The sequence below is a fragment of the Etheostoma cragini genome, chromosome 10 (assembly GCF_013103735.1).
Source record: "Etheostoma cragini isolate CJK2018 chromosome 10, CSU_Ecrag_1.0, whole genome shotgun sequence".
Classification (NCBI taxonomy): Eukaryota; Metazoa; Chordata; class Actinopteri; order Perciformes; family Percidae; genus Etheostoma; species Etheostoma cragini.
Genome location: NC_048416.1, coordinates 18,681,227 through 18,702,287, shown reverse-complemented (window position 1 = coordinate 18,702,287; position 21,061 = coordinate 18,681,227). Strand labels below are relative to the sequence as shown.

General features: G+C 40.5%; 1 protein-coding gene across 6 annotated transcripts in view; it reads left to right on the top strand.

Moving 5' to 3' along the window:
• dlg3 (discs, large homolog 3 (Drosophila)) overlaps positions 1-21,061 on the top strand; it is an 80,228-nt gene that overhangs the window by 32,063 nt on the left and 27,104 nt on the right. For all 6 annotated transcript variants that reach the window (XM_034883653.1, XM_034883657.1, XM_034883650.1 and 3 more), the window contains 5 exons: positions 15,250-15,303; positions 15,817-15,867; positions 17,130-17,254; positions 17,662-17,831; positions 18,645-18,781. In XM_034883653.1, the coding sequence (XP_034739544.1) occupies positions 15,250-15,303; positions 15,817-15,867; positions 17,130-17,254; positions 17,662-17,831; positions 18,645-18,781 (537 nt within the window). The remainder of the gene's footprint in view (positions 1-15,249; positions 15,304-15,816; positions 15,868-17,129; positions 17,255-17,661; positions 17,832-18,644; positions 18,782-21,061) is intronic.

Genomic DNA, 21,061 nt, shown 5'->3' with positions numbered 1-21,061 from the left:
TCTTGGCTCCCAGTCAAAGATGTTTTTGAATAATTGAGTTTGTCTTATCATTAAATGAAGGCTGATACTATAAAGTAATTCCATCATTCACGGCACATATATGTTTACGATGGGTGGTAAATGTATAATTAGAAATCTAAGTAAGATTTGAAATTGTTTGTCCATTCTGAGAATTTCTTAATGTAGATTAACCCAAAATATATATAGATTAATGTTACATGAGGGGAAAATAAAAAGTCTCCCCTTTAATATATAAATGATGATGCAGCCTTATACCACAGGTCAGGTACTTAGCCAATGGACAAGATGTCAATGCAAGGCCAGTTGGCTTTTATAGAAGAGTTCTAGCAAGTACACTATGGCCCAAGCTATGGTATTAGTCTTTCATAGGAATACAATATCATGTCTTGTGCAAATGTGTTAGACCTATCCTGGTTTGTGCTGATAATAATTATCTGCAGCTAAATCACAGTCTGTGTTACATTTTTTTTATATATTCAAACCAGTTTTTGTTTTGTCACCTCAGAAATAAGTCTAATGAGTGGAGATTGTGGTGTATGTGGATGCTCATGACGCATTTGACAATAAATGTAAATGATATTCTCAACTAGGAAGTTTGCATGTGGGCCCTTTTCCATTCCCAATGCCTGATTCTACAGTACGGAGTCCGGATTATATTCCAATACTTGTATGTATATATATATGCAAACCGTTATGCCACTGCTGCGAAACCTTTACTAGTAAAACCAATGTTTATTGAAAAGAAAACCCCAATTTGACAAAAATGCTGTAAGCTAACATAATTTTATTAGACATAGAATTGTTTTGTTTTTTGTTATCATAAACAGCGATGTTAAAGGTCAACTGCTGCCATTTAACAATGAGAGACAGTTGCCTTTAGGATGAAGTCCCACAAGCTGTGACGTGTGAGGGAAGAACAAAACAGACATTTGTGTTTTGATGTTACATCGCAGCTACAAATAAATCAGTACACATTGCGAAATGTAGGTGTCCTGCCTGACTGAGCATATAGGGGGAGGACTTGCTTTCTTTTAATAAGCTGGCAGATGCAATTTTTGCGTGCACATAGTTTCCTCATGATAACACAGATGAAGGGTTAATGCTTTTGCACTTTATAAATAAATGTCAACAAAATGTAAAAGATGTATTAATATTTTGAAGACAGAAAGTAAAAGCTTAGTTGTATTGTACACTTTCATGTAGTGGAGAACCTTGTAATCTGATACCAAGAATAAGTCTACGGTGATGGCATTGTCATTGACACAAAAACTGAAACAAATACAGAAACAAATACATGTTAATGATTACTTTGCAAATTGCTTTTTGTTTCACTATCAGTGGCAATATTCCCAATCCAGGAAATGTAATCTTCTTATATTGCAACAAGGTCACAGAGAGAATGTTGGGTGAACGTAAAGTGTACAAAGCACATGAATTTGCATTCTGCATCCCACTTGTTGTAATGTTTAGGCGACTAAAACAGCTGGTTAAGGTTTTGAAAAAATTTATTTACATTTAACATGGGTAAATATCTTTTCCTAACCTTCACCAAGTGCTTACGTAAACATAATCCTAATAACATGAAAGGAATAGTCTAACACAAAATTTGCTTTCTTGATGAAGAGTTGATAAGAGGTTTGATACCCTCATATCTGTACGCTAAATATAAAGCTACCGCCAGCATACAGTTAGCTTAAAGCTCAATACTTTCATCTAACTATTGGCAATAAAGCGAGTAAGTCCTTCCTAAATTGGCAAACAATTTGTTTAATCATACATACCAGTTGCCAGGAGTGGGTATTGTTGGGGAAAACAGTGAGGACAGTGTGTTGTTGACAGTGAACATTTTGCAGGATGTTCATTCTGAACATGTTGCATTGACAATGAAGAGCTTACAGATTTCATTTTTTTGATTTAAAAAAAGATGTAATCCAGCTAGCATTATGTTTCCTAAGTATAGATTGATATTGATTGCCACATGTCATAAAAAATCAATCCTGTGTTCAGAATGTTGAGAAAAACCAGCGTCACCAAGCCCTCACCGAGGGCAGATATGAGCATGTGCTCAGACACAGCCCTGTGTGTTGCCATGGTGCAGGCTCAGTCAGAGCTGCACTGTAGCTTTGCTGCTCAGCTAACTAATTACCCACAGACATTTGTTGATACGCAGGCGGATGAAGTCTTCTGGATCTCCAACAGCTCTTTTTGAAATTGCCGTACTGGCACTCAAGTACAAGTAAAGGATCAATCTTTTTATATGTAGTTTTTTGTATCTAAGATGACGACATCATCTAAAAATGAAAAGTGAACAGCATTTCTGAACATTGTAGTGGTGCTCTGCTGTGTCAGCTGTGCCACTTGTTTAATATAAAGTGCTCTTCCAGCCCAGAGCTTCATTGTCCGCAGACTGCCGCTGCTTACTGAGAGCCTGCAGATCCTGATCAGCCTGATTATAAAACCCAATATGGGCCATCGTAGATTAATATTCACTATTAAAATTTCCAATTATGTAATCAGACAAATCCAACCCCTGCATATGTTCACTAGAATATCTCAGCAAGCAGGACTGAGAGGAAGGAGGGCGGTCAGAATGAGAGTAATGATGCAACATCGACATGCATCTAGAATTAAGGAACATTTGTTCGAACGAAGATCATAGTTGAAGAAATTAAGCTTGACAAGGTTTAGTTTAACTATTCTGTGTTAAAATGTGTCTTTCAGTAGATATAGAAAAACATATTGCACTATTTTCTACAAACACTGATGGCAAATCATACATTTCATTGGTTTCAACATCTCAAATGTGAATCTTTGCTATTTCTTAGATTTTCCTTTTATAGTAAGCAGAATTATTTGTGAATTTGGACTGTTGGTCAGACAAAATAAACTGTTCAGACAAACTGGGCTTTGGGAAATTTGTATTCATATTTTTGACAATTAATCAGTAAATCAGTTATGTTGATTATCCCAAAGTGAACGTAACTAACAGCTATGCAGCCCTAATTAGTGCCATTATCAATTATGTTAAATGTTATGAATCGATTATTTGGGGGGAAAAAAAGTGAGAAAAAAAACTAAATCTGTTTAATTGACTATGATAAAACAGAAACAAACAGCAAATTCTCATGTTTGAGAAGCTGGAATCATCAACTTGTGCCTGACAAATGATGCTGTCAAGCGATTATCAAAATGTTGTTTTAATGTTTGTTGTACAATTTTTAACATATGTTTCAGCACTAAGACTTGATTTCTCTTAGGATTTTTAATTGAAACACTTTTGCATTTTATACATTATACATTCTAAAAACTTTCAACTATTAATCGTAGTGCATTTACATTGTATTTTTGTAGCCAGAGTCCATATATACTGTCCAATAGAGCAGGTTGGTTGTGTTTTGACAGCCAGCTGGCATTAAAGGTGCAGTAAGCAATGCTGCGTGAAGATTGTTCATATCAGTACTCAACTGCCAACAAATAGAACCCCTCAGAATCTCCTCCCCCCAGATTCATGAATTTGCATTGCCATATGATCACTTTTGTTAGTGTCTCTGCTAGTCTCGCATCGCCAGACCTTCCTGCCCAGCGCTGCGGAAGAGGGTTTGGCTAGTCCACACAGCATTCTGCCATGGGAGCTCTCGTTTATTGGCATTTCTTGAAACAAATCACAATTGTCTTGGGTGGTGTAAAGCGCCAGACGGAGCAACGGTGCCACTGCAAAAGTTCCTCGGGACGGAACTTGTTTTGGTGGAATGTGTACGTTCAAAGGTTGTTAGTTGGTTGTTAGGTGGTTAGTTGTGCTACAGAAAACTCAGATTGGACAGATAGTCCGGATAGATAGATAGCTGTCTAGATTTACCCCGCAGAGATCTGAGGAGTTGTCAACCATAGTCCTCATAAATCAACTGGAGTTTAAAATGCCAACACAAAGAAAGCAGAAGGCAACAGCTATCCAGTTGAAATAAGGGACATCTGGCGAAATTTCCAGCAGCAGCTGAAAAATTCCCAAAATGAAACGTTGTTGATAAAGTCTCTGCTGACTAAACAAGAGATGAACAGAATGGATGTTAGCTCACGTTAGGTTGTGGATTAGCAAACTGTCACTACTGCTATAAAGCCAACTTCTTTTTTATTGTGTATTCTTTAGTGTTTTTCTTCTTTTCCTGCTCTCTGCAAACTCTTCTGGTTGATATCTCCTGGCTGCTGCCTCGCCCCCTTTCTGAAAATTTCTTTTTCAGCACACACTGGGTGACCTAGTTATCCGTCCAGAGATATTCACTAAATTTGACCAAAAAGTTTGTTGGATTAAGATCGCTTACTATACCTTTAAGTGTTCATCACATGAACCTCTGTTAAAAAAGTGTTTCAGCCTTAAAAGTGCTGTAGGTTAGTATTGTAAAGATCTAGGACTTAGCCAAAAATTTGAACATTGACAACTTCTCAGTCCCTCCCCCTTTTCCACCAAAGCCTAAAACGGTATTCCAAACCCCCTCCCCCCCACAAGGGAGAGCTGTGCACGATAGAGCGCGTGTGAAGATGGGGAAATGGGAGGAAATCTATGGGCAGCTCGTGCGCGGGGAAGGGGGAGTGGAGTTTCACGCAATGAAATGCGTGTGCCTGAGCAGAGATTGACATGAAGTTAGACACCCCACCCTTGCCCTGATTGGTGCATCTGAGCAGGGAGCGGTGGATTTTTGCAAATCGCACTTAAGGCTGTAGGTGGTGCCAGAGGAGCCGGATTTCTTTTTAAATATATTATCTGCTTCAAGTTAGTTTTATAAGACTTACCTAATGCACCTTTTAATGGTTTGAGTGTTTTCAGATCAGTGTTTGTGTCATTTCTCTAGACCAATAAGATGGCTGCTCTAGGGTTACCTCTAGCTCACCCAGTAGAGCAAGCGAGGGCCCCATGTAGTCCTTGGCAGCAGCCCGGGTTTGAATCCGACCTGCGGCCCTTTTCTGTGGGCCATCCCTCTCTTTCTTCCCCTTTACTGTCTATCCACTATCACTATCTAATAAAGTAAAAGCACAAAAAGCTTTTTCTTAAGGGATGGTGTGTTGTGTCTGAACACAGCCCGAAGTGGGCAGAGAAGAAGGGCAAATCTGGACCCTCAACAGGCCGCAGATTGATTTGGCAATCGCCAAAGTGCAACAAACGTTTAAAACAATGCCCTGTTTTTTTCCCTCTGCTGTTTGGCGCTAAATACATCAGCATATGGATAAATGTGCTCATGTATTCATAACTATTACAGGCAAACTAGAGGCACAGCTCTTCTTTCTGTTGCCTCACCCGTTGTCCTACTTACTGTATTTCTTCATCACTTTCAACACCTACATTTATTGTGAGCCAAAACTCAGGCAAGGGTAGTAAATGGAGATATGTGAATGCATGGGTGTTCCCGACTGGAGCTTATAGAACAGCGTGAAACCTCAACCATGACAGGAGGATCTCTGCTGCTCTATGTGGAAACAGGCTGAGCCCCTTGGGAGGTGGGGACGAATGGTTTTCATTGGGCTTTGGGTCAAAGTAAGACTTGTCATTTTCACTGTAGTATTTTTACAGTGGAGCTCTAAGTGCTCTGTATTTGCTGCCAGTAGTTTTATCGCTGTCTCATGATTTAGATTTTTTGAACCAGTATAAGCTGAGGACCTGTTTATCCCTGTCCAAAATATCTCAGTCACATTTAAAGAAAAAGAAAAAAAATGAACAAGTGAGTGAAGCCTTGTCTTGTAAAAGGCTGTGAAAGGAAATGAGAGACAAATATCTTAGTTTTTTTGCACTGAAATGCATCATGATGGGTTTAAGGGCCATTGTGGCCTTATGGGAGAGTATTTATTACAACGTGGGTTTCATGAGGGAGAATCACAGTCCAATGTTCCCAATTAAAGAAAAAAAAAGAATTAATTGCAGCTCAGAAGATTGTGTTCTGGGATACTTGTAAAAGAAATGAGAAAAATGAAGGTGACAAAAGTGAAACACACCAGAAAGCTCTCCTTGTAAAAGCACAGAGAATTGTGGACCATCAGGTGTGTTTTCTGGCGGTAAATTGTTTCAGATTGTTTATTTTTATTAATGTTACCTTTAACTGCGGTAATATACTTTTCTGAGAGCTTGGGTAGTCGATAGGTTCAAGATGCAAGGAGAGAGTTAAGACTGATGGAGGCAGCTTAACATCTTTATTAATGGAATAGTTCAACATTTTGGAAAATTTGCTTTCTGGCAGAGTTGGATGAGAAGATCGATCCCACTCTGTGTGGCCGATAAATATGAACCCTAAGCCTAGCACAAAGACTAGAAATAATGGGAAACAGCTAGCCTCCGTCTACTAACAAAATTCACCACCATCCATAAAGCTCATTAGTTTTATTATATATTGTGGTTCATGTGGTTGTTTCATAGATAGACTGTATATATGTAGATACTGCCTTTTGCTTCTAAACTGTGTCTCTGACCATGCACACTGATAGAAAAGACAGACTTTTGTGCTGTTTTTGGATTGTCATGCAAACTAAGCAACATGGTATAAGATTTCACAGATGAAAATATTTACTGTGACATGTTTAATTTAATATCACTAGAGGTGACGTTAATTTTTCTTTTAAGCTAATGTAAAGTTAAATGACTTTCCTGATACTGAAGTAAGTTGATGCTTGCTTGTGTCAGTTTTTATTTATTTAAGAAATCAGTTGGGAGTCATTCCCAGGAGACACCCAACTTTACAGCAGAAATTACCATTTTAACAACTTGGTACAAAAAATGATTTAACTTAAAGCCACGTTAGCCCCTGTTACTATCAACACAGGAAAAGATATTTTGGTATGAAAACTCGCACTTTTAATCTGTCCTAGTATCCTGTATCACAAATACAACCGCTTAAAAATCGGTTGTAAATTTAGCAGAAAGAAAGAAAGAAATTACGATTTTAAATGTGGAAAGACCTCCTGCCTCGATAAACAGCAACGGCCAATGGTGCGCTATTTATATCTATTGGGTTGTGTGCCGTACTGTTTCTTCTCTGGGAAAAGTAACTTCATGGAGTCTCTGCTGGTTGCCTGGCAACTTCTCTCAGCCGATGACATCGACATACCACCTCGTAAAATGGCAAATAGTTTTTTTTTTTTATTATTCGGGTTTTGTACTGACAAAACAGCCAAGATGTATGTTTTAATTGGTGAGCTTTAGAGATGCTTGTTGATACATTTTGTTAACCTTTGCACGGAGCCAGGCTAGCTGTTTACCCTTGTTTCCAGTCTTTATGCTAGGATAACTGTCTGATGGCTGTGGTATCAATCCTCTCATCTATCTCTCTTAAGCGAATAAGATGATTTTCCATTATGTCAAACTATTGCTCTAACAGTAAGGTTTGCTTTGTGATTACCCAAAAGAAAACCAGCATGACAGAATAGTACCAGGTCCAGTTGTAAAATTCTCAGATGCAATGCAGTGTGTAGTATCCGGATGCGTTTCTTACCTGTTGGTACAGTTGTGTGGTTAACCTCTTCACAGCGTCACACAGAATACACACTCAAACGCAAACAAAACCAAATAACTGAAAATTAATACAATACATCTAACAAGTTCCCACTATCCATAATGTTACCACAGCAGCTGAATAATACACCCTTGTTGACTGAGGAGGCAACGTGACAGCAGAGAAAGCATCAAAATGGCAGCACCCATAGTTGTGTGTGGTTGTGCGCTGTCACCGGTATTCAACGCAGGATCCAAAACACCAGAGAGGAACAAGCTTAGCAGCTCTCTCAGCTTAGCAACAAGGGGTAGCAACTAGTCAAGAGCTGTGAGGTAACACGCTGCAGTGACCTCTGATGTAGAGGAAGCAGTGGGGGCGGGATTATGTGAAGCATACTGATGACACTCACACTTGACAGGCTTCCTTTATCATGGAGCCTCGCCACACAAGTACAATTGGTAACTTTCAGGCATGGCTGTTACATTGTGATTGAGCATCATGGTGTTGGCTGGGTGATGTAAGATAAGCCACTGATTTAAATTAGGAGCACAGTAATTGTCAATGTATCTGGATAAAAAACAATAATGATTGATGATGAGGGAATAATTGTAGTTCTGTTGCCCAATTATTTGCAGCAATATTTGAAAGGCAGAGATGACTCAATCTGAGATAGAACACTGAGATATCACATACAAACAATTTTGCTTTAAGTTCATGTCATGATCTTTATAACAACAAATATTACTGAAATTGGTAGTCTATTAATCTTTTTTAAAATGAATTCATGGTTTATCCGCAGTAATTTTGGTTGAGTCAGTAGAGTCAAGTTAAAGCGCATGCACGCACGCACACATACACACAGACTCACTTCTATGTTCAAACGTGCTTAACTGTCATTACACTTGTAGAAAGCCTTCTCCAGCAACACTGTTATGAATATTTGTTACACTAAGTAGTTTTGCCTCTGTGGTTGCACTTGCGAAGGTCATACTAGCCAGCTCTCATTTGGAGCTGCTCAGCATGACAGAGAGGTAAGCCAGAGCATGCTTTTGTAATATTACATAAAGATGAGAAGGGAGCGCTGCTGACAGCTGTGACGGACTATTAATTATGGTTTCATGAATGTGCGTCTGCGGTGTGTGTTGGGAGAGTTAGGGAGAAAGGGGGGCAACGCAGTCACAATGCTCAATCATAGTTATCAAATCCGAAAACTTTGAGCTTTAATGGGACATTTTATTGGTGAACTAATTAATTTCCATGTGGCTGCCTTATTGAAATGAGCGCCTGCATTCAGCTGGTGTTGTAGCAAGAGCGTAGGAGCAGTTGACCTTTACCGCTATGGGATTTTCCTTATTACATCTCGTTATTCTGCTTTTGTCCCCGACAAAGATTGCGACATTGAGTTTTGACGGTGTCCGTGAGTAAGACATCCCTCGCTGTCATGTGTTCATCCTTCTCAGCTCCATCCATCTGTGACTTCTTCTCTCACCTTGCCTCTCTCCTTCCCTCTTCCCTCTGGCACAAGGGCCCCAGCGTGAATGAGATGTTGGGAGCATGGTAATTGAGTAGGTATTGATTGGACTGCAGCGTGGCCTACAAGAGGCCAATGAGAGCCGGGGGATCAGAGCAGCACCACTCATTCCACATTCTGCAGGAAAACAAAAACGCAGTACTGCTAGAGACATCAGAAAACCAAGGAACATTACATTTTTAAACAACACAAGTATGCCTTGTTTTCGTACATGTATCTATCAGCTCTGACTTAAGGCCCAGGAAGGGCTTCTTTCAGCATTGGCTGTATCATTTGACTGACTGGGTGCATCATTGGAGTGGGGCTGACTGTCATATTTCACTGCGATGTCACCAGTGGAGACTGAGCTGCCATGTCGGTGCCTGGCCAGAGAGGAACTGATGTGGAAATGTTTGCTCAGGAGGAAGGGGTTATGCCCTGTCAGCATGCCACCGCTGTGCACGTGCTGAACCCTCTTGTTCTTCCCCTCCACTCTACCTGCGATGAAGAAGAGGGTTTTAAAAAAAATTGACCACACAAACATCCCTGCTCTTGACTCCATTGCAGTCGTAACATCATTTTTGAGCTCATGACGCATGGATTGTGTATGGACGTGTATGCATGTGTGTGTGGGTGTGTGTGGGTGTGCGTGTGTGTGTGTTTGTTGTCTATAGGCAACATTGAAGGCAGTCTGGCATATCCAGCCCATGGCCAGGCATGTGTGAGCACAGAGCCGCATACACTGCAGTGAGAGCCTTGAGAGGTGAAGCGGGGGGGGCGGTGGCTAAGAGGGTTTGCCAGCCAATACCGTGCAAGCACCGGTTACCATGGGAACACATTGATTATTTAACAATTTGGACGAAGCCTGTACCCTGCACTTGCCAAGGTTCAGTGGGAGTCTTTGTGGCTTTACTGTCCTGAGGGTCTGCAGCCAAGTGAGTGTTTTGTGGTGCAGTGCCACCAGGACATGATACACATCCACCGTGATGCTGAGAGACAAGCAACAGACACACACAACCTCAACTGACAGAAGAGCAAGATGATAGATTGATGAATAAAAAGCTATTGCGAACAGATGGGTGAATGAGTCGAGGGAGTAAGAGAAAGAAAGCACTTTAGCAAGTGATTTTTTTCTCGCTCCTGGTGGTCATTCGGGACTTGTTGTAATGATCTCATGCTGGGGAAGCAGTCTGGACTCCTTGTCATTGTGTGTTCATCAGGTTTTTGTGTCCAGTATGCTCACTTGCTTCCATGTCTCAGCCTACGTGTGTGGGTGCCCATATTGGGCCAAAGCTACTGTAACCCTGAACGCTGCATTGCAGTTGGGCAGAAGCAAACAACAACTCTCTGTGAAAACATCATTTGATGAGTGAATTAAAACAAAGTTTTTATGGTAATCATATCCAGATTTGGTTTACTCTTGACAAATTTCCCAGTCCCACACATGTACTAATTCATGTGTGAACTGTACTTGGTTCAACTCTGCTAAAATAATAACAAAATTGACAAACTGTATACAAAATAAACATTCTGTACATGTGGTAAAACAATAAGCACATAGTATACGCCTCTCCACAGCACCTGGCTTCTTAGAAACCCTCCAGAAAACTTTAAGTATTTCTCCATTTTATAGTGAAGACTTTCAATCTTTCAAATGCCGCCACGCTAGCCATCCTCTTAGAATAACCTGTCTGGTTATCATTAAACTGGTTTGGACCCAGCTTCTTATGTGCTTACCCAAACCGCTTAGGATCTCGGAGAACAAATAGTCTTGGACTAAATGGAACATGGCTCCCTGCAATCAGACATAGGTTTTCATGGTTTCCGGTCCAAATTTTTTGGACTTGGTCAAACGTGTGATTACATTGCTCCACCTCTTCCTGCTTTAAGCACACCTGGCAAAAGCTACAGGCATTAGTAATAGCTAGCAAGTCTTTTAGCCCCGCCTAACTAATTTGCGTATTGAGATTCAATCACAAGCGGGCAGAATGGAGATAAGAAGAATGCTTATTACCATATGCAAATGCAAAGGCCCGTAGATTGGATGTCATTATCCATATAAATCTAGAGACAGATCATATGTTAATGTCAGGTATAAATGAGGCTGTTGTGTCTAATTCTCTGTCATTGAAGGCTAGTTCAAGTCAAGTGACACGTCTTCAGGCATACACCAAATCTTTCAGGTCTCTGATTTCTGATCATAATGGCATTTGAACATTTTCCTTTGAAAGTTGATAATAGTGTTTACTGAGCAGAGACTATGTCCGTTCAATGCAGAGGCATAACGATTACAATCCCACGCTGTTTGGCCACGTACCACCTGTCGTTGTATTCTCTTTGGTCGTTCCAGGATTTTACCACATCAAGTCCTCAGCTTTGAAACTTACGTCTGACTCGAGTCTACAGCTCTGGCACTGTACCCCATCTGTAGCCGTTTTAGTGCCTCACCTTCTGAATCTCTTCAAGTTATCTGACCCATATTAACCTGCAACACATTGACTGACATACCCATCTCCTCCTGGGTTGACATCAATCTGTAAGAAGCTGCTTTTGTTTTCATCTCTGTGATCTTCAACCTGCCTCCTGTGGTAGGAAAATCCAGATATTGTAACTTTGTGTATGTCCTCTGCCTCATTATAGCACAGACGGGGCCTACCTTGGTGGTCAAATATTATGGCCTTTAATCAGCCCTCTTTCTCCTCTGGGCTGTTGGTCATTGTAAAGGTTAAAGCAGGTTACCAGCAGTCGCAAGGAGGGAGGGGTAATCCAGTTTAATCCGAGTTACCTGAGTAAATTGCTAAATGTTAATCAAACTCAGGTTGAGATTACTCATGTTGAGATTATCTTCCATTATTCCTTTTTGTTTGCTTGTAATGTGAGATTCAGATTGAGGGATTACGCAGCAATTCCAGGCCAGGATAATACTGCTGATTTCTACGACTGATGGGTTTATTGTCTTACAGATAGACTTGTAGGTTCAATGATCCCATTGGTAGGCATTGGTCCACTATGATACTTATGTTAAGCACTGCAGGCTTTATACTGTAACAGGTGTGTGTCGTCACATGTGGCCTCAGTAGTGGATTCAGTAGCTTAGTCTGTCAGTCACCAAGGGACACAGTAACCAATGTATTCCCCTGTGTTGCCTTCAGGCTGTTCAATCACTTCTTGCTGTATGTGCTTTTGTTGATTCACAATAGACTGTCAATAACATGGCTGCTGTGGACTTTACATTTGTAATAATGGTGTTACTAAACCCTCTGTTATCAGTTGGGGATGAAGGGTAAAAAAGCACAAAACATTCATGAGAAATGTGCAAACACAAGCATCTGTTAGCCCATATGCAGATTACAACGGAGGCCTGATTGTACTGACAGGGGGGGGGGGGGGGTTATAGCCACAGCTGTCCAGAGTCATAGCACATCACCACTGAGAGCGGGTCAAATCTACAACTCCTGTTTATCTGGAGAGCAACCTTCATTACCAGGAAAGTCACTCATTGAGAAGTGGAGAAATGAAATGACACCTGCACACAGCTTGTGAGGTGATGACTTTGATCCGATATTTTTAAGAGTGTGTTTCAAGCTTCTGTCTACACTTGAAGCCGCGTTGATGGAAAACTCTTCAGTGCCTTTAAAATACTGTGCAATTTGTGGAATAGTCTTTAAAGGCTTAAAGGTGAATTTTTCATGAAACAATTCAAGGATGGCAATGTGATGGTTATTACAACAGTAACCATCATATGATGGGTCATATGATAAAACTGTGCATGAGCAGATTTTGCTATGCTATATTATACCATCATGAGCAGGACTGCAATTTTAGATTTTTATATGATCATTTTGATTAAAAAGCTAACTACACTCTTTTTATTTCAACTAAATAACACTTTTTGAATGGATTTTAAATACACAAATATGTTTCACATTGTACAATTATAAATACCATGAAGATTGTGTCTAGAATGCTCATTATATAGTACAGTATATGTAGTAAATATATATTTTGATAAAGTAAATTTTCTAGAAATTCAGTTTTACACCAATAATTACAATAACTGGGTGGGACTGAGCAGAGGGTGATATTGACAAACTCCTTGTGATTTTTCTAAGCAAATACCAATTTATCAATGTATAACTATAAGGACGCTCCAAAAGTGTAGACCTCAGCCAAGGCCCTACTCTATTTCAGAATGTTAATGAAAGGTATAAAAATAATTAGTTTGTCTGCCCTGTGCGTCAGACAAGGAAGAATGCGTTCTTCCTTGGCTCAAGTTACACCTTTCCACCAAAGCCCTTTTAAGGTATTAGGCCAACAGTTGATTGTTTCAGAAATAATTGCGATTAACAATATAATTTTCTCTTTGAGTCAAATTTATTATGTTTAAATATTTATTATATATTAATATTATATAAATATTTATTTATGTACTATTTTTTTAAACAAAGTAAAGTTGTGAATGAATCACTGGATACACATTTTGCTTATATCACTGTTATGTGACCGAGATATTGTAATAACACAGTTACACAGCCTAAAAAATAAACCTCTTTATTATCATAAAACATTGTAATTTTACAAAATTAACAATTGACAGTACAACCTGTATCCTAATCAAAAACAAAAATACAGCACCAATAATCAGTTATGTAATTACAGTTTGGCATATGTAAACAAAATCAATCAGTCATACCCCTTAAGTTAGCCTTAGCTAACTTTAGCAATCAATAGTGATCAAACAAAGAATATTGCGTAAAAATATCTTTAAAATATTGCAGTTAGACATTTATTTAATAATGGCAACAGGCCTAGTGACAATTCAGGAAGACAATCATAATCAGTTGCTTGGATGCAGGAAGCATCTGCACGTATTAAGACAGGGCCGAGGGGTTGGGATTGGGTGAGGTGGGGGGGAGCAAGGGTAAGATAGGCAGCTAGTGATTTTCTTCTCAGTGTTGAACCTCAGGAAGTGTAAAGTCCCCATGCAGCGTTGTCAGCATCCCCACACCCACACAGCTCAATCAAATCAATACAAGGTAGACAGCCAGGGTGCTGAACTAGAAGATGGCCATCAAGCTCCTCGTAAACCAACCAGTGTCTGTCCCTGCACTCTTCTGCTTCTCTGTTTCCCCTTTGGCAGTTTTCCTTTAGAGGTCTCAGCGTTTCCAGACGCTCTGCAGGCCTTAAAGGGAAAAGAAAAACCAGGTGGCACAATAGAGCTGAGCCTGAAAGTTAATTGAACTAATTTGTAGCACTTGTGGCCGGGTTCAACTGTGTTATTAAGGCTGATACTGATACTACGCGTCAATATAGCCAACATGTCATCTGCATTTTACGTTTAATGTGCCCAAAGAAATACATAAAGAGTCATTTCTTTCCCATAATATAGTATTCATGCTACAGTGGGGAGCATCTGAAATAGCATTTAGAGTGAAGAAAACTCTTAGCTGAAATCCATATATTTTTAGGTGACAACATAACTATTAAAGGAAATGAGGAAATACAAATACATTTTCTTTAATAATTGACTTCAGCCAAAACAAGTTCCTTCCCGAGGCTATTTCCAGAGGCACCATTGCTCCTTGACAAGACGATTGTGAATGTGATTGGTTTAAAGAAATGCCAACCAACCAGAAGACGTTTTTCTCCTATCCCAGAATGCTGTGTTGACCAGCCAGACCCTCCTCCACAGCACTGTTACAGAAAGGGCTGGCAATGCGAGACTATCCATTAATCAACTAATCCTTCACAAATAAAATAAACCTATCCCACTAAATTATAGAATACAATAAGACAATTTAGACATTACTTTTGGTCCTCTAGTATTCTAGTATTACATGTAGCCTGTCATGTTACCTGAATGGTTACCGAACCATGAAATTGTGTGTTTTGTGTGTGATACTACACGGTGTTATATCTGTGTGTGTGTAAAGAAACTGAAATGGGTGTGTGGGATGAACACATTTCCTCCAACGGCTGGAACCAGAAGCTGGTTTATTTTATGAGGGGAGAGCAGGACGTCCGGCTGTGGCGGTTAATAAAAAGTGGTCTCTCCGCCCCAGTCCTCATTCTCAGTCCTCACACCTTTTCAACATCCCCACACACACAGTCTCATACCCACAGAGATTTACCGACCGTTCCCATGGCATCCGTTCACTTTGCTCCCAAGTGATAGTGTGTGTACCGCATTACATCTGTGTGCTGCCAGCCTCACACACTGAGATAATGTGTATCTCTTCATATTCACAGGCCAACCCTCCCCCCATCATCGTCAACGCAGACTCACTAGATGCAGGCCCTTATGTAAGTATCTGTTCTCTTCTTTTTCTCTCTCTTTCTCTGTACAGTATATACCTCTCTCATTAACACTCCCTCTGTGTCAGCTTGTGTGTGTGTGTGTGTGTGTGTGTGTGTGTGTGTGTGTGTGAGAAAAGGCCTCCTCCTGGTAGTCCCGTGCTGTTTGCTATGTGAAACAACATCCATTATCCTATTGACCCTGCCTGTTTGTGGTGAATGAATGTGCATTTTGCAGTTAGATTTAGTGTCACAATACATATGCATTTTTAGACAGATAGACCACAAATCAGAAATTGGTGATAGTATTTTTAGTTAGTGAAACAATCCGGTGAATGTAATTTTCTGTTTATTTTCAACAATCCTATTCGCCACGGTTCCCTGCGTTCAGTCTGTACATAAGTCTACTATGTGTTATATTATATATAAAGGATTTAACTGAAACACTTGTTATATTTTTCAGAAATTGACATAATTCACATTCAGGGATGTAACTAACCATCATGCTTTTTATTTTGACAGGTAAATGGCAGTGATGGGATGTACAAATACGAAGAGATCATTTTAGAGAGGGTGAGCTTTACTATTTCTTTCCACAATTCACACATTCCTCTTAAATGCATTTTCTGCATGATGGATGAATATCTCCCCACTAGGTGGTGGTAAGCAGCTCAGTCTTCACTCATTGAGCCTAAAGAACATAAAAACCAAAGAAAAATTGAAATTACTGTACATTTATATGAATTGTATGTGATGCTGCATTTAAGTGAAGTTATAGCTGGTACATCACTGCAGTAAGAGTGTCTCAAGTGAGTATGAGCGCAGAATAACGCCAGCAAGGCATAGCTTTTTACATAATCCTGATGCACGTCATCAGCAGACGCCAGAAATTTAAAGTGCTCTCCTGTTCAATTGTTCAGCAGGCACCACTGCACTTGAGCAACGGTTCAGCTTGTAGTAGCAGAGCTATATGTTTCTGATCTCACTATTCCACCCACATATAGATGCACCGCCGACCCCATGCTAGACACTATATTGCTACCCCTTCCACTCTAAGTGTCATTACTGTATGCAGAAATCTTAAATAAGCTATGCAAAGTCACACTTTAAAAGGTCTGTGGGTGTGCAACATTTGGTGGTAAAGCCCAGCGTACTCCTCACAGCTCCAGAGCAGCACACTGGGAGGCCTCAGCCTCCCTCAGTCCTAATTTGTTGCGACTGTTGCTCATTAATTATAGAAAATAATAAAGTGAGGTCTTTTCTCAGCTGTCTTGTTTGCTGCCTGTCTCTGTGGCCACAGCTGTCAGATGCAGCAGTGCGCCTGGACCCAACTGGATCCAAATGGCTCTGTGTCACTTCATGGACAGGAAATATGGGAGGTTGTAGCAGAGAGGGAGAAGATCTATATCATCTATATCTATATCATCAATAGAAATGACACTTCTCAGCTGATCTTTACCTTAGATCATACTTTTTTTTTTCTGTGGACACAGGGCATTTCTGACACTGATGCCTCTTTGTAGGTTGATGGAATAAGCGTGACATTTTGAATTAAGTGCCCTGTTCTAAGGAAATGCTTGGCATTATATGTCACATGCAAGACACACACACACACACACACACACACACACGAAAATGGACTGAATGAACTGAATTCCTGGTGAAATTCCCAGAGTAGTTTGCATCGATCAAGTGTTCCTCTGAGATCCCAATACACTTAAGAACCACATCACACTGAGCACACATTGGGTGCATCACTTACATCTAAGTGTATGTGTGTGTGTGGTTTTGTTTATGGTACCACACTGAAATTGTCAATCATAACCTTTGTGCAGGGGAACTCTGGCCTTGGCTTTAGCATTGCTGGAGGAATAGACAATCCCCACATTCCTGATGATCCGGGAATCTTCATCACCAAGATTATCCCCGGAGGAGCAGCTGCTATGGATGGAAGGCTGGGGTAAGTTCCCATCCTCACCTGGTCACCCTCCGTCCCTCCCTCCTCACCTCACTCTTTTGTTCTAATTTTTTCAAGCTTTTGTGCACCCTCTGTTCTCCCTCTAGTCTAACCTCCATGCTCTCTTCTTTAAAGCTCACCTCCACTGTGTCCTGCCAGGCAGTGCTGTGTGGGAGGCAGAGTTTTGACAGCCCTCTGCCCCCAGGCTCTCTGTGTTTTCTCAAAGTTATGATTTACTGGAAAACCAAAGCCTAAAACATGCGAGAAATATGTTATGAAGTGCCTTTTTATGTGCTTTGGAGGCTGTATACATTGGCCATACTAGGGTCCCTCCTTGCTTTTGTGCAGAGCTGTTATCTTACAGGGTAGTGTGTTTTATAAACAGTATGTTCAAACTTTTTCCTCCACAGGGTGAATGACTGCGTGCTGCGTGTGAACGAAGTGGACGTGTCTGAGGTGGTTCACAGTCGGGCGGTGGAAGCTCTGAAAGAGGCGGGGCCGGTAGTGAGGCTGCTGGTCCGACGGAGACAGGCACCACCCGAGACCATTCTTGAGGTCAACTTGCTGAAAGGGCCAAAAGGTCAAGGACACATCCCACTTCTCAAACACTACGATAGAGTCAGTCCGGGCACCTGGGTAGCTCACCTGATGGAGCGTGCCCCCAATGTTCAGAGGCTCAGGGCCTTATTTTAACGATAGAAGCGCAAGACGTGAAGCAAATGGTGCAGATGCGTTTAGGGCGCGTCCAAATCCCCTTTTGCTAGTTCGACGCCAAAAAACAACGGCCCGTGCACCAGACGCATGGTTCAAAAGGGTTGTACTTCGTGGCATGATTAATCACAGTTGTGTTTTGGGGCGTAACATGCAACAAACCCCTTTCCTTTAAATGCCAGACGTGTTTGTACCTTGGCACATTGCTATTATGATGGTGGATTTGCTGAGCAGCAAGGAGAGAAGATTACAATATTTATTGTAATATTTTTTGTCTTCTGTATATTTGTGTGCTGCTACGCGTCCCTGTGAGTGCGCCTAGGCTCGCGATTTTCATGAGTATAGGCTGTTGGTTTGGTTCCAACCTGCGGCCCTTTGCTGCATGTCACTCCCCCTCTCTCTCCCCTTTCGTGTCTAGGCTGTTCTATCGATTAAAGGCCTAAAAAGGCAATTAAAAAAAATCTTAAAAAAAAAAAAAAAGTACATATATCCATTGTCACGCAAGCTTTTTGGAGATGAATGTAATAATACTGAACAACAACAACACAAAGATTAATGGCAGACACATTTGTAGATAGGTACTTTTTCAGAGGAGGCAGCCCAAGGCCCCCAGAAATGGAATATATCTAAAGGTGATTCTGGACACGTATTGACAATCTGACTGTGTTTATTACTCAACCAGGGCTTGGATTCAGCATCGCCGGAGGGATTGGCAACCAACATATCCCAGGAGACAACAGCATCTATATTACCAAGATCATAGAAGGAGGAGCTGCCCAAAAAGATGGACGGCTGCAGACTGGAGACCGCCTGCTAGCTGTATGAACCTCCCTCTGAATCAGTCACATAAATCAAAAATAAACCTATTTTAGATCACCATATAGTTTGCAGGCAAAAAACTAAAATGTAGCTATAGTTGTTAGTACTGATCAGAAGCCCTTATTGCTTCAGCTGTACGTGTACTGTATATGTAGATGACTGAATGTTTTTGAAACATGTTAAGTACACTACATTATCTGGACAGTTGCCCCATTCTGTCATATTCAGCAAAGCAAGACAACACACATCAGCGTGTATGACTTTGTGCATGATCAATAATCACTATTTGGGCCTTAAGGTGGGACAATAAAAAGGCCCATCAGCATGAGAGTAAGAAATATTACATCTGACTAGGCAAATCATACATCATAAATGTGGTAGCTGCAGACAGCATACTACAAACCCGATTCCAAAAAAAGTTGTGACACTGTACAAATTGTGAATAAAAACAGAATGCAATGATGTGTAAGTTTCAAATTTCAATACTTTATTCAGAATACAACATAGATGGCATATCAAATGTTGAAACTGAGAAAATGTATCATTTAAAGGGAAAAATAAGTTGACTAAACATTTCATGGCATCAACACACCTCAAAAAAGTTGGGACAAGGCCATGTTTACCACTGTATGGCATCCCCTCTTCTCTAACAGTCTGCAAACGTCTGGGGACAGAGGAGACAAGTTGCTCAAGTTTAGGAACAGGAATGTTGTCCCATTCTTGTCTAATACAGGCTTCTAGTTGCTCAACTGTCTTAGGTCTTGTTTGTTTTCTATGGGTGAACAATCTGGACTGCAGGCTGGCCGTTTCAGTACCCTAATCCTTCTTCTACTCAGCCACGATGTTGTAATTGATGCAGTCTGTGGTCTGGCATTGTCATGTTGGAAAATGCAAGGTCTTCCCTGAAAGAGACGACGTCTGGATGGGAGCATATGCTGCTCTAGAATTTGGATATACCTTTCAGCATTGATGGTGCCTTTCCAGATGTGTAAGCTGCCCATGCCACACACACTCATGTAACCCCGTACCATCAGAGATTCAGGCTTCTGAACTGAGCGCTGATAACAACTTGGGTTGTCCTTGTCTTCTTTAGTCCAGATGAAATGGCGTCCCAGTTTTCTAAAAACAAACTTCAAATTTTATTTGTCTGACCACAGAACAGTTTTCCACTTTGCCACCGTCCATTTTAAATCAGCCTTGGCCTATAGAAAATCCCTGCGCTTCTGGATCCGGTTTAGATATGTCCTTTTTTTTGTACCTATAGAGTTTTAGCCGGCATCAGCGAATGGCACGGTGGATTGTGTTTACAGACAATTCTTTCTGGAAGTATTCCTGAGCCCATGTTGGGATTTCCATCAAAGGGCCCGAAGATCACGGGCATCCAATATGGTTTTCTGGCCTTGACCCAGCCTTGAGATTGTTACAGATTCTCTGAATATTTGGATGATATTATGCACTGTAGATGACGATAACTTCAAACTCTTTGCAGTTTTTCTCTGAGAAACTCCGTTCTGATATTGCTCCACTATTTTCCGCCGCAGCATCGGGGGAATTGCTGATCCTCTGCTCATCTTGACTTCTGAGAGACTCTTTTCATACCCAATCATGTTGCCAATTGACCTAATGAGTTGCAAATTGGTCCTCCAGCTGTTCCTTATATGTAATTTCAACTTTTCCGGCCTCTTATTGCTACCTGTCCCAACCTTTTTGAAATGTGTAGCTCTCATGAAATCCAAAATAAGCCAATATTTGGCATGACATTTTAAAATGTCTCACTTTAAACATCTGATATGTTATCTGAATTCTATTGTGAATACAATATAAGTTTATAAGATTTGTATATTATTCCATTCCTTTTTTACTCACAATTTGTACAGTGTCCCAACTTTTTGGGAATCGGGTTTGTACATGTGTTAACATGCTGTTTATATGCTTGACCCTTCCAGTGCAGTAGCTTTTAATAAAGCGCTAATTAGAATACGAACAATGAAAAAATAATGGCATCCACTCTTATCAATTACTCACGTTTTTCAGTTGTTTTTTTTACTAATTGCAGCAGCTTCATAAGACCATTTTTGCAAAATAAAAATGAATAAATAATCATAAAAAACACTCAAATTAATAATCCCATTGGGAACTTGACAGTTAATTGTGGCAGCCAAATGTAAGTTCACCACAGAGAAAAGGCGAAGCTTTTACAATGTAGTCTTACAGAGCCCCTTTAGAAGTTTTACCGACTGCTTTTGACCTCTGTTAATGCTGCGCAGCACACCCACCTTT